Here is a 13,344-nt window from a genome sequence, read left to right as displayed (position 1 = left end):
CAGGTTCAAGCAATTCTCCTGCCTCAGCCTCCCAAGTAGCTGGGATTACAGGCATGCCCCACCACGCCCAGCTAATTTTTTCTATTTTTAGTAGAGACAGGGTTTCTCCATGTTGGTCGGGCTGGTCTCAAACTCCCGACCTCAGGTGATCCACCCACCTCAGCCTCCCAAAGTGCTGGGATTACAGGCATGAGCCACCGCACCTGGCTTCCATTTTATTCTTTTATTAAGATACATTTTTTTGAGAATAAGATTCTCTAAGTTCTACCTTAAAATATATCCAGCATCCAATCATTTCTCACCATTTCTTTGCTACCCCCCTTCTCCAGGCCACTATCACCTCTTACATGGATTATGAACAGTTTCCTGATCTGTTCCCTGACCCACTTCCCCTTCAGTCTATCGCAACATAACATCCCAAGTGACCCTGTTCGAGTTGATCAAATTATTTACTTCTGCTCAAAATCCTCCAGTGGCTTCATGTCTCATATGGAATAAAAGGCTTCTTATACTCTGACCTCAACTATGTTCCCTCTTGGAGCTCATCTCCTGTTCCTCCCTGCTTACTCAGCCTACTCTAATCACTCTAGCCTCCTTGCTGTTGGCTGTCATCTCCCTAAGAAGGCTTTCCCTGACAAACTTCATAAAAAGCAATGCCCCTTCCCCAAATCATAGTGTTTATCACTGCATAACTTACTATGTAGTCTATTTATTTGTTTTGCTTTTTATCTCCCTCTATCCATGCCTCACTAGAAGGCAAGCACCATACTATGAAGGCAGGGATTTGTGTTTGTTACTGCTGTATCTCCTATTCCTAGAAATAGCAGGCCATCCTATTGAATGAAAGAATGAATGAAAGTTTGATATTAAACCTAACATTTGCCTAAGAAGGCTGTATTGTGTTTCAAAGAAAAGTAGTTTTGGCAAATGTTCTCTGAACAGAAGTGATCTACTAATAATTTTTTATTTTTTTGAGATGGAGTCTTGCTCTGTTGCCCAGGCTGGAGGGCAGTGGCGCGATCTCGGCTCACTGCAACCTCTGCCTCCTGGGTTCAAGCGATTCTCCTGCCTCAGCCTCCTGAGTAGCTGGGATTACAGGCACCCGCCACCACGCCCCGCTAATTTTTTTGTATTTCTTAGTAGAGATGGGGTTTTGCCATGTTGGCCAGGCTGGTCTTGAACTCCTGACCTCAGGTGATCCACCTACCTCAGCCTCCCAAATTGCTGGGATTACAAGCGTGAGCCACAGTGCCTGGCCTACTAATAATATTTTATGATATCTAAAGAGTAAATGTTGCTTGGTCTTCAAGGTAAACATTGAAAATGTCTTCTTCCTCCTCCAAAATTTTGGGCATGAACTATTAAACTGCTTATTTGATTACAAGTCTTCCTTTAACTGGCATGGTTCTTTCAGGACCTTGATACCTTCCTACCCTCAATAATTTGAATGAAGGCACCATTTGCCAGATGAATTATCAACCTTAATTTTGGTTTCTAGTCCACCAAATGTAACACTATCAAGTGAATGGTTCTAACATCCATCCATTTGTTCAAGTCAGAAACCTGGAAATCACCCTTCAGTCTTTCCCTCCCACATCCTCTACTTTCAATCCACAGTTGTGGATTTAACTCCTAAAATCTTCCAATTTCATCTGAATGCGATTGCTTTTCTCCAGCCCCACATCTATCACTCCAGTCAGGCCATTTTTATCTGTTATCTGAAATATTCAAAAGGCTCCTATTTGTTTCTCTACTTCAGTCTTTGTCAAGACATTCTTTTGACAATGCAGGCTGAATAATCTTTGTGAACGCTCAGACTGAAGTGGGTGACTCTCCACTGAAAAAGATAAGCCATGTGCGGCGGCACGTGCCTGTGGTGCCAGCTACTCGGGAGGCTGTCTCAGAACCACTTGATCCCAGGATTTAGAGGCAAGCCTGGGTACATAACAAGAGTCTGTCTTAAAAACAAAAACCAAAACAAAACTTCAAAAGCTCCTTTTGCCAAGACTAATAATAGTAACCATTTATTAAATGCTTATGTAAAAAGAAAAGAAAATGTCAAGACCTTCCAAATTTATTACGCCAAGGGGAAAAGCTAACCCTGGAAACTGACTCATGTAACATGGCTTTTTCTCTTTGGTATATGTCTGTTGCTTCCTGACCTTTGTGTTGAGATGTTATACATTAACCAGACTCCCTAGTCTTTATTCAAACCTAGACTAAATGACATTGGAGATAAAGGCCTTTGTGATTGTTACCTCCTTATACCAGAATGTTAAACAAATCCCTTAGTGTGTAATCAATAGTAGTGTTGGGACTTAGAAAATAATATCCCAAAATGAAGGCCTTAGAAGTAAAAATTTTTCTCTGGTCTTCTCTTGTCCTCTGTCTCTCAGTCCCATATTCCCCTGAGGCTTGCCATAGAAACTAGAATCTCTCTTCCCCAGGGCGGGTCACAGAAACCAAGAACTCCTTCTCCCAAAAGCTGGTCATTAAACCTAAAAATACTACTCTAATTTTACTCCACCTTTCTGTGTAAAAACTGGCCATAAAGAAATTATCTGAGCTGGGGAGCTGGGCAAGGTGGCTCACACCTTTAATCCCAGCGCTTTGGAAGGCAGGAGAATTGCTTGAGGCCAGGAGTTCAAGACCAGTCTGGCACACATAGCAAGACACCATCTCTATTTTAAAAATTAATTAAATTTTAAAAAATTATCTGATCTACCTTGTTTGACGGTAGGTCATAAGACACCCATTCCAGAGAGGGTCCTACCCCATATCCAGAAGGAAAGGAACGCATGCTCAGAGAGAACAAGAAAAATCTAGACAGACAGGCCTTGCTGGGCTTCCCTACTGTCTATTAGCATTAAATTATACCCTTTTGTCCAGTCATAATTCTACATGGCTGTCCGTACTTTGTTGAACCTAAGCATAAAAACAGACCATTTCCCTTGTATCTTTCGGTCTTCATTAAGAACGCTTTCATATATGCTTCATAAATTTGTATGCCTTTTCTCCTATTATTTCTGCCTCGTCAGTGATTTTCAGTGAAACTTCAGAGAGCAAAGGGGAAGTTTCCCCCTGGCCCTTACAGTAGCCAACCAAATCTTATATCTGTATGTTAGCCTTTGTATGGAAAATGTTGTAATTTTGTTCAGCACCTCTGTTCTTGCTTATACAAACTATCCTCATTCTTCCCCACATGGGGAGCACTGATTACCATTCTTTGGTATAGGTTTGCTCCCCAGACACCCACTCTCACGCTTTGTGCTTGAATAAACTCTTCTAACTGGATATTGAGCCCTTTGATTATTTTAGGTTGACACTATATGTCAAGCACTTTACTAAACACTTTATTTTTTAAGCTTTTGATTATATCATTTTATTTTATTTCATTTTGAGACAGGGTCTCACTCTGTCAACCAGGCTGGAGTGCAGTGGCGCAATCTCAGCTCACTGCAACCTCCACCTCCCAGGCTCAAGTGATCCTCCTACCTCAGCCTCCCAAATAGCTGGGACTATAGGTGCATGCCACCACATCCACCTAATTTATTTATTTATTTTAATGTAGAGACAGGGTTTCACTATGTTGCCCAGGCTGGTCTCCAACTCCTGAGTTCAAGCAATCCGCCTGTATCGGCCTCCCAAATTGCTGAGATTACAGGTGTGAACCACCATGCCCGGTCTAAACACTTTAAATATGATCATATTTAACCTCTCCTGTCCTCTCTCAACCCATGTAGAAACAGAAGGTTCAGTGAGGTTAACTAATTGCCTAAGATCCCCAAGGAGTAAGTGGCACAGATGTGATTCATGTGTGGTATTATGACAACCTAGAGGCCCGTGGTCTTAACCCCTACATGATATCAACAGTGGAGTAGCAGCAATTGCTTTATAAAGCAGGATTTTAGGCCAGGGGTGGTGGCTCACGTCTGCAACCCCAGCACTTTGGGAGGCTGAGGCAGGAGGATCACTTGAGGTCAGAAGTTCAAGACCAGCCTGGTCAACATGGTGAAACAACTGTCTCTACTAAAAATACAAAAATTAGCTGAGTGTGGTGGTGCGCCTGTAATCCTAGCTACTCAGGAGGCTGAGGTAGGAGAATGGCTTGAACCTGGGAGGCGGAGTTGCAGTGAGCTGAGATTGCGCCACTGCCCTCCAGCCTGGACAACAGCGTGAGACTCTGTATAAAAAAGAAAAAAATCAAGATTTTAAATACTCTTTACAATCTAGACTCAGTTTACCTCTCTACATTGAACTCTACATGATAGTGTTCTCTCAACTCTGGCCATTCCAAGTGCTATCACCTTCTTTTCACATCCTCCCAGCCCCCAAAACCCTGGCTGTCCCTCAACTGACTAATTCTGGGTCATCTTTCAAGTTTCAGTTTAGCATGATTTCTTCCACGAAGCTGCCTGTTTTTTAAGACCTGATAAAGTAGTGCCCCTCCTGAAGACTGCCATAGCAATTTGTACTTCTTACACAATTATTACAAGATTATAGCATTTATCGTATTGTGGCAAATACTCATTTTGATTTATTTTCTGTCAGTTTTTTTTTTTCTATTTCATTCACTGCTGTATCTTTGCATCTCTCACAGGACTTAGCACGGAGTCAGCACTCCGTAGCAAGTAATGTTAGTCAGTTTTATTTCCAGAGGTTAGTTTAGTGTTTGGTCTTTCTAACAGCTCAAAACAGATTAAATGAATAAAGTAATGCGTTACACTTGAACATAAACTTAGTACATTTACTCATACTATATATGTTCTATCTGGATGCAATCTCCTGCCATATCCAAATGTTTACATTGTGTGTGTGTGTGTGTGTGTGTGTGTGTGTGTGTCTGTCCCTGTCAAATATGTCTATTTAAAATTGTAAGCACCTACACAGTTGGTGGATTTAGATTGTATTACCTGACAGGTCAGTGTGTTGCTCACACTCTGCCACCCCGTGTGTATTGTTCTACAGCCCGTAGATCATTGTTTTTATCCTCTTGGACTTTGTATATTTATAAATGTGACAATTCATTTTGCCTCATTTGTCATGTAGCATTCGTGTTTCCTAAACTAAATACGCAATACCTAGATAAATAATGCACAACAGCCATATGGGGAAACTGCATGTTTGCATCAAATGGCTTCTACGTTCTCTGGTCACTAATTGTTTGAAAAATATACGCTACAGAGAGTCTTAATTACAGACAAGTGTAAATTACTTGTCATAAAAAAACCTCTGGGCCGCGTCATCAAACCAGCCCTTACCCTGGCTGGACTGCCCGGTTCCGGCAAGGCAGAGAAACTACAAATCTCTGCATGCAACACTCCAAGAAGCGCTAAGGGTACCAGGGAAGAGCGTCGCGGTGCACTCTGGGGTTTGTAGTGACCAACCCAAGTCCGACAGTCGCCTCCTCGATACTTACCGGACCCAGCCACTACCAAGATACTGAGAGACTCCCGGGGCGTAACGTCCCTGGAACGAAGCACTACCCATACTCGCAAGATTAGGAAAACCGCCACAGCTCCTGCTGCCGCAGCTAGAATAAGAACACACACCATGCAGAGAAACGGCGCATGCGTCCAATTTCCGGGGACCAGCCGCTGTCAAAGTTCACAACTACGGGTGCCGAAGCGACTCAAACGCGGAGGACGCACCTCCTGGTGGGTTGGGCTTTCCTGAGCTGGGAGGAGTGGAGGGCGGAGGGAGAAGCTGGGGTCCCGCTCCCAATCCGTTTTACCTGATTTATCATGTAGCATTCGTGTCTCCTAAACTAAATACGCAATACCTAGATTAATAATGCACAACAGCCATACAGGGAAACTGCATATAAGCGTTAAAAGGCTTCTACGTTCTCTACGTTCACGTTTGTCAGCGGAACCCCTGCTTCTGCGCGGATTCTGCGCAGCTGCAGCCAAGCGTAAGCTGAAAATCGTAAAGTTAAGCGCTGGGGAAGCTTGAGTTACGCCCACGACGAGGTCAGGCAGTCTCTGCGCCCTAAAGGTCCCGAAACTCCCCAGTTAGGAGATGTTCTGGCTCTATCAACTTCGTGAATGCCACCTGAAGCTAAGGGAATACATCCTTTCTTTCTTTCTTCTTTTTTTTTTTTTAATGCCAAGAGAAATGTTTCTGTTGCACACAGACATTACTGAAAGTGTTCGCCAGTAAGGACCCTAGGCTTAAACATCGAATTTAGGGCCCTCATCCAAACCCCCTGTCTCCCAACAGGTATGTTTTTAACTTTTCTCGAGGTTTTCACAGCTCTCAGTGTGACCAGAGTAGTTGAGGGTGACCACCTAAAGGTAAGCCACACTCCTAAGAGGATTGCAAAGCTCCGTGGCTCTAGGTAGCAGGATAGACAAGGCACAGTCCTACAATTAATATTCAGTTAATTTTATCACAAAGCATTTCCAGTGTGTTTCTCATGTCCTCAGCCAAAATGATGATCTGCCAACACCCCCTTCAATCCCAATTTTGCTAATTATGTCTAATTAATCCACATTACAACAACATAAAATACTAAGATCAGGAGCCCCTTCACCCCAAATATAATTTGCCTTCGGTCCACCATAGACCTACCTGTAGGTTATATTGAACAGGTATACAGATGAGTAAACAGGTTCAGAAAGGTGCAACTGCTTGCACAAGTGGAATAGCGTCAGATCTAGAATCAGAAACCAGAAATCTGAGTCCTGCTGGACAGGAGTACTGCATCCTGTATTCCTTTGCTAAATTCAAACTTGCCTGATCACCACACTTACCTGGAGCCTAGAATGTGTTTTTAAAAGTGCAGACTCCCAGGGTCCATTAGGAAACACTGAATCAGAATTTCCGGGGATCGGGCACCTGGGATTAGCTTATGTAACCAGCATGTCCATTCCTATCAGCAAGCAAGTTTGGGAGACTTTGTGAGTAGAGTTCGTGGACCTTACAACACTTTCCAAATTGTCTTCCATCAAATCTTTTTTTTTTGAGACAGAGTCTCACTCTGTCGCTCCGGCTGGTGTGCAGTGGCACAATCTCGGCTCACTGCAACCACTGCCTCCCAGGTTCAAGAGATTCTCCTGCCTCAGCCTCCCAAGTAGCTGGGACTACAGGCATGCACCACCATGCCTGGCTTTTTTTTTTTTTTTTTTAGTAGAGACAGGGTTTCACCATGTTGGCCAGGCTGGTCTCGAACTCCTAACCTCAGGTGATCTGCCTGCCTCTACCTCCCAAAGTGCTGGGATTACAGGCATGAGCCCCCGCACCCGGCTCCATCAAATCTTCTTAACTATACATTCTCGCAATAAGACCTTAAAGTGGATATTATTTCCCTTTTTACAGACAAAGAAGTAGATTCCATAAAAGTTAAATAATTTGCCTAAGGCTGCTTAGCTAGTAAGGGTGGAGAAAGTTCATAGTTGTGGACTTAGAAGTCAGTGTCCCTCAAATTTTAATGGAATCAGAATTCTCTGGGCTTACAAATGCATAGTTGGAAGTCCAGAGGTAGGGGCTTTGGTGTAGTATGAAAAACAGCTCGAGGATAATACAAAGAATATCATTTACTTGTATATGCCCACTCTGCCATTCCTAATAATGTCTTCAACCTGAAACAGTCTTACCTCATACTTAAGACAGTAGTGGTCCCAGAATGGGATGTGTGGATGGTTACATCCAACAGGGCAATCTCCATAGCCAAAAAAGAGGTTATCTTGTCGGGTCTTTTTTGCCCCTCCCCCCAGTCTTGCTCTGTTGCACAATCTGGAGTGCAGTGGCACGGTCTCGGCTCACTGCAACCTCCACCTCCCGGATTCAAGCGATTCGCCTGCCTCAGCCTCCCAAGTAACTGGGACTACAGGCATGCGCCACCACACCCAGCTAATTTTTGTATTTTTAGTAGAGACGGGGTTTCACCATGTTGGTCAGGTTGGTCTTGAACCTGACCTCATGATCCGCCAGCCTCAGCCTCCCAAAGTGCTGGGATTATACGGGTGAGCCATGGTGCCCGGCCTGCTTTATTTTTTATTTTTTTAAGGCAAGGAAACTTATTCTAGAACCCCTCACAGCAGACTTTCTTTCACTCCTTTTGGCCATACTTATATCACTTTCCCAGCATAAAAGGAAAGCGACTTCAAAGCTGGTGGAGGTGGGAGGAGGATGACCTACAACTCACCTGTAATATATGGCTGTTGGATGGAGGGTGGGTACTGAACAAAATAGGCATTCTCTCAGTGAGGAGGAAGCTGCAGGGAGGGTTGTTGGGTGGGCACACAATAGCATCTAGATTGCTGTGATGATGATGTGTCTGAAACAGCTTTGTAAACTGACACATGCAATGAAAATGTCAGGCATATGATAATTACTTAGCTCCAGGCCCCAAGCTCTATATTAAGGTAGATTTAATACTTGGAGGACACCCTTGCATTTCCCATTACTTCTTCCCCTCACTATTATAATTACCTATATCTGTAGGAAATATCAGTTTGACCACACTTGGCATGTAGCTGGAATGAATGGAAGCAATCAAACATTGGGGGCTTGCCAGGAAATGCAGAGAATCAAAGAGGGTGGGGTACCAGACATTGTTTGGACTTATTGGTTGAATTATTCTGAATTAAAGTGATCATAAAACTCTTCAGTTTTCCTGCCAAGAAAGTTGAGAACTGCAGGGAGCAGCTAGGTAGCAGGCAGGGACAGGAACATAGTTGAGAATTCCTGCCAAAAATGTCACCTGGGTAAGCAAAGTCCTGGGCTGTGACAGACACAGAATGTATAGATAATCAAGAAGTCAAGAAGCTGTAGTGAGCCAGGCATGATGGCTCATGCCTGTAATCTCAGCAATCTAGGAGGCCAAGGCAGGAGGATCACTTGAACCTCAGAGTTTGAGACCCTATCTCTATAAAAAATTTAAAAATTAGCCAGGCATGATGGTGGTGTGTGCCTGTAGTCCCAGCTACTCAGGAGGCTGGGGTGGGAGGATTGCTTAAACCCAAGAGATCAAGGCTGCAGTGAGCCATATTTGTGCTACTGCACTCCAGCCTGGGTGACAGAGACCCTGTCTCAAAAAAAATAAATAAAAAGAAAGGCTGGGCACGGTGGCTCATGCCTGTAATCCCAGCACTTTGGGAGGCTGAGGAGGGTGGATCACCTGAGATCGGGAGTTTGAGACCAGCCTGACCAACATGGAGAAACCCCGTCTCTACTAAAAATACAAAATTAGCCGGGCGTGGTGTCGCATGCCTGTAATCCCAGCTACTCAGGAGGCTGAGGCAGGAGAATTGCATGAACCCGGGACGGGGAGGTTGCAGTGAGCTGAGATTGTGCCATTGCACTCCAGCCTGGGCAACAAGATCGAAACTCTGTCTCAAAAAAAAAAAGCTATAGTGGATTAATCAGGAAAGTTAAGACTGAGCGAGAAGAAGCAACAATTAAAATTTCTCTTGGGAAGATGAGTTGTGCTGACAATGCATTTAACAGATTCATGGAAGTAAATTATAGTGCTGCAAAAAGCATGAAAACTATGTTAATAGTTGACTAAATGAATAACGATATGTGGTCTATAACCAATCATAAGTAAAGCATGTCTGGGAGGTGATTTTTTTTTTTTTCTGAGACAGGGTCTCACTCTGTCACCCAGGCTGGCATGCAGTGGTACGCTGTCAGCTCACTGCAGCCTCAAGCTCCCTGGGCTCAGGAGATGCTCTCACCTCAGTGTCCCGAGTAACTGGGACTACAGGTGTGTGCCACCATTCACGGCTAATTTTTGTATTTTTTGTAGAGTCAGGGTTTTACCACATTGCTCAGGCTGGTCTCAAACTCGTGAACTCAGGCAATCCACCCACCTCAGCTTCCCAAAGTGCTGGGATCGCCCAGGCTGGAGTGCAAAGGCTTGATCTCAGCTCACTGCAACCTCCACCTCCCGGATTCAAGCCATTCTCCTGGCTCAGCCTCCCTAGTAGCTGGGATTATAGGCGCCTGCCACCACATCCGGCTAATTTTTTGTATTTTTAGTAGAGATGGGGTTTCACTATGTTGGCCAGGCTGGGCTCGAACTCCTGACCTCATGATCTGCCTGCCTCGGCCTCCCAAAGTGCTGGGATTACAGGCATGAGCCACCGCACCTGGCCAATTTTTATTCTCTTCTTAAATCTATTTCCCAAAGTTTCTACAGCAAATATTACTCATGCATATTTTTAATGTTATTTTAGAAGTTCAGATAATTTTGTACTTTTCTGTAGGATTGTACATGTTAATTTATTGAACATATTTAATAAGCATCTGCTATGTGCCAGACACTGTTTTAGGTGCAGGGGATGTCATATAAATAAGACAGTGGTCCAGGCAAAAACTTTGGACTAGGGAGATAACAGTGGAGGGAGAAGAGGTCAGATTTGATATACATTTTATGGGTAGAGTCAATAAAACTTGTTAAGGGATTAGATATCGGGGATTAAAAAACAAGGAGGAATCCAGATGACTCCTAGATTTTTTGATTCAAAACTGGTTAGGTGGTATTATATGCTAAGAATAGACAGACTGAAGGAGAAACAAGCTTTTGTGGGTAGGGGAAGGGTAGGAGAGGATGAAAATGAAGTAGTCTGTTTTTGACTTTAGTTTGAATAACCTGCTAGACATCCAAGTGGTTATGTCAGATAGGCAGTTTTATGTGCAGACCTGAAGCTTGGGTCAGATCTAGTGGTATAAATTTAGAATTCATTAGCGTATAGATGGTATTTAAAGCTATTGGACTGGGTGAGATCACCAAAGAAGAGTTGAGGTCAGTCCTATCAAATAGAACTTTCTACAATGATGTAAGTGTTTTGTATCCATGTTGTATACTATCCACATGTACCTTCTAAGCAATTGAAATATGGCTAGTGTGATTGAGGAAATGAGTTTTATTTCATTTAAATTATTTTAAATTTATTTTAAATTTAAATAGACACATGTGGCTAGTGGCTACTGTATTGGACAGTGCAGGATAGAGAAGAGTCTGGAGTCACTGACATTCAGAGGTCTAGTAGAGGAAATTGAGCCAGCAAAGAAGATGGAAAAGAAAAGGGGTGATAAGAGGAAAATTAGCAAAGAATGGTGTCCCCAAAAACCAAGAAAGGAAAATAATTGAAGAATGAGAGTGCAGTCAGCTATGTCACATGCTGTTGATAGGTGGGATCAGACATCTTGGGAACAGGTTAGTCACTGGAGATCTAAATAAGGTAGTGAGGGAAGGCAGATGAAAATGAGAAGAAAGAATGGGACATGAAAAAGAAAAAAAAAACAGTCTCCAGTTATTGCAAGTTTTTCTTGGAGGGGAATGGATAAATTGGATGGGAGATGGAGGAGCATTTGGAATTGAGGAACCTTGTTTTTTAAGATGGGAGTTAATTGACATATTGATGTTAAAAAGAGCCGGTAGAGGAAAATTGGTGCAGGAGGGAAAAAGAATGAGCACAGGAACAAGTATCTTTAAAAGATGGAATGGTTTGGAACCTGCAGCACAAGTGGGGAGGTTGGACCTTGATAGGGGGAACGACCCTCATTGCATCATAACAGAATGGAGAACAGGGATGAATGCAGATATAGGGATGTTTGTAGAATTTGTGGTGAGTCAATGAGAATGTGGAGAGTGTACAGTGTGGGAAGCTTGAAGAAAGACAAGGTATGAAATAATCATCTTAAAGAGTAATTGACACACTCACCAGGACCAGTGTAGGATTTCTGGGCAGATTATAATGCCCATTTGAGGCTTGTGATAGCAAATGTAATGAGAAACCAGTCAGAATAATTTTATGTATTTTCCCCCCAGTGGAAAAGGCAGATAGTTGGTGCTATGGTTTGACTGTGTCCTCCAAAAAGCATGTGTTTGAAATTTAACCTCCAGTGGAACTTTGTTGGGCGGTGGGGCCTAATGGGAGGTGTTTAGTTCACGAGGGCTCCACCCTTATGAATAGAATAGTGCCATTATGAAAGGGCTTGATGCTGCAATTTCCATCTCTTGCTCTCTTTGTGTTCTTTTGCCCTTCTGCCTTCTGCCATAGAATGATGCAGTAAAAAGGCCATCACCAGATGCCAGCCTTGGATTTTGTACTTCCCAGCCTCCAGAACCATGAGGAATAAATTTCTGTTCATTATAAATTACCCAGTCTCAGTTATTCTGTTATAGTAGCACAAAACATACCAAGACAGTTGACTAGAGTTGGAGCATTGATGGGTAAATACAAAGGAGAGAGAAGATGCTCTTCAAGGGAGTGAGGTCTGTGGAATTTCATGTAATCCTAGTGGAAAATGAAGACAAGACGGTGGGGGTGGGGGAGTGGATGAATAGTAGCATGGTAGTAAGATCTGTGGATCGGAGGCCCCCAGAAGATTGAAAAATTGCAATGAAAGAACTAGAGTAAGTGAACTGTAGACATAAGAGATGGTGGTCAGAGAGTGGAATGTTTGAAGTGAATGTTGTGTTATTACCGGTAGCAGTATTTAGAGTATCATTGGGAATGGATGAAAAATATCACTGGATCCTGAAATCACTGAGGGGTAGAGAGGAAAATAATTAGCTAGGTGCTCATGTGTTCAAAGAGTAAAAAATTGGAGAGTGGTAGCAATTAAAAAGATCATTCGGTATGAGCTGGATATCTTCCATCTGTCTCTCCAGATTCATTCTCCATGCTTTCCCACTTCACTCAGTTCCATGTTAGCTGAGACTTAGGGACTAAATCAACAGGTTTCCTTGCCCTCTGATTCTTGTTGAGATTGGCCAGTGAGGACTTTCAGCAGAAGATCTGATGGAGGGAATGCTGTGTCCCTGAACTGAAGGTCTCTGCTATTTTCGATATGGCCTTTTCTATACATATATTTTCTTCAGGGTCCCCACATTTCCTTTCTTTGTTCCTTCAGATCTAGGGGGTGGTACCAGCTCCACTGTTACTAGCCCTAGGTTACTCCACCATCCCTTGTGCTTTCCCTACCACATTCACACCTTTGTAAATAACCCCTTTATAACTCATCCTCAGATTAACCTGATACAAGTGTGCCATCTGTATGCTATTGGGGATACAGATACTGACTGATTCAAGGTGATACAACTACATGGCAAGAACTTTAAAGGAACCGGAGTTTTGAAAGAAGGAGGAGAATGGTGTGGAAGCAACAATAGAGAGAAAGAGGGATGCCCTCCCCAACTCCTGTGGGAGTGAGAAACAAAAGGCTTCTATTTGAGAGACATACTGGGGAAGTGTGAGAGAGCAAGCCTTCAGCTTAAGAAGGGAAGTGAAGAAGACATTCAAAGAGAAGCTTAAGATAGAGGGAAAATTTGCAGGTTATATGTCAGGATGCCCAAAAGGTGCTGTGAAAGGCTTTGAAGGGTGGTGT

At 43.3% G+C, this 13,344-nt stretch overlaps 1 protein-coding gene across 2 annotated transcripts in view; it reads right to left on the bottom strand.

The window, feature by feature from the left end:
* The window catches only part of ALG14 (ALG14 UDP-N-acetylglucosaminyltransferase subunit), a 94,028-nt gene extending 88,137 nt beyond the window's left edge, over positions 1 to 5,891 (bottom strand). The window contains exon 1 of one of the 2 annotated variants that reach the window (XM_054455416.2): positions 5,420 to 5,891. In XM_054455416.2, coding sequence (XP_054311391.1) covers positions 5,420 to 5,555 — 136 coding nt within the window. In that variant the 5' untranslated portion in view covers positions 5,556 to 5,891. The remainder of the gene's footprint in view (positions 1 to 5,419) is intronic. The other variant, XM_054455426.2, reaches the window with a different exon arrangement.
* Positions 5,892 to 13,344: the final 7,453 nt, after the last annotated feature.

Source organism: Pongo pygmaeus, chromosome 1, assembly GCF_028885625.2.
Source record: "Pongo pygmaeus isolate AG05252 chromosome 1, NHGRI_mPonPyg2-v2.0_pri, whole genome shotgun sequence".
Lineage (NCBI taxonomy): Eukaryota > Metazoa > Chordata > Mammalia > Primates > Hominidae > Pongo > Pongo pygmaeus.
The sequence above is the reverse complement of the archived record's forward strand: the minus strand, read 5'-3'. Positions and strand labels throughout refer to the sequence as shown.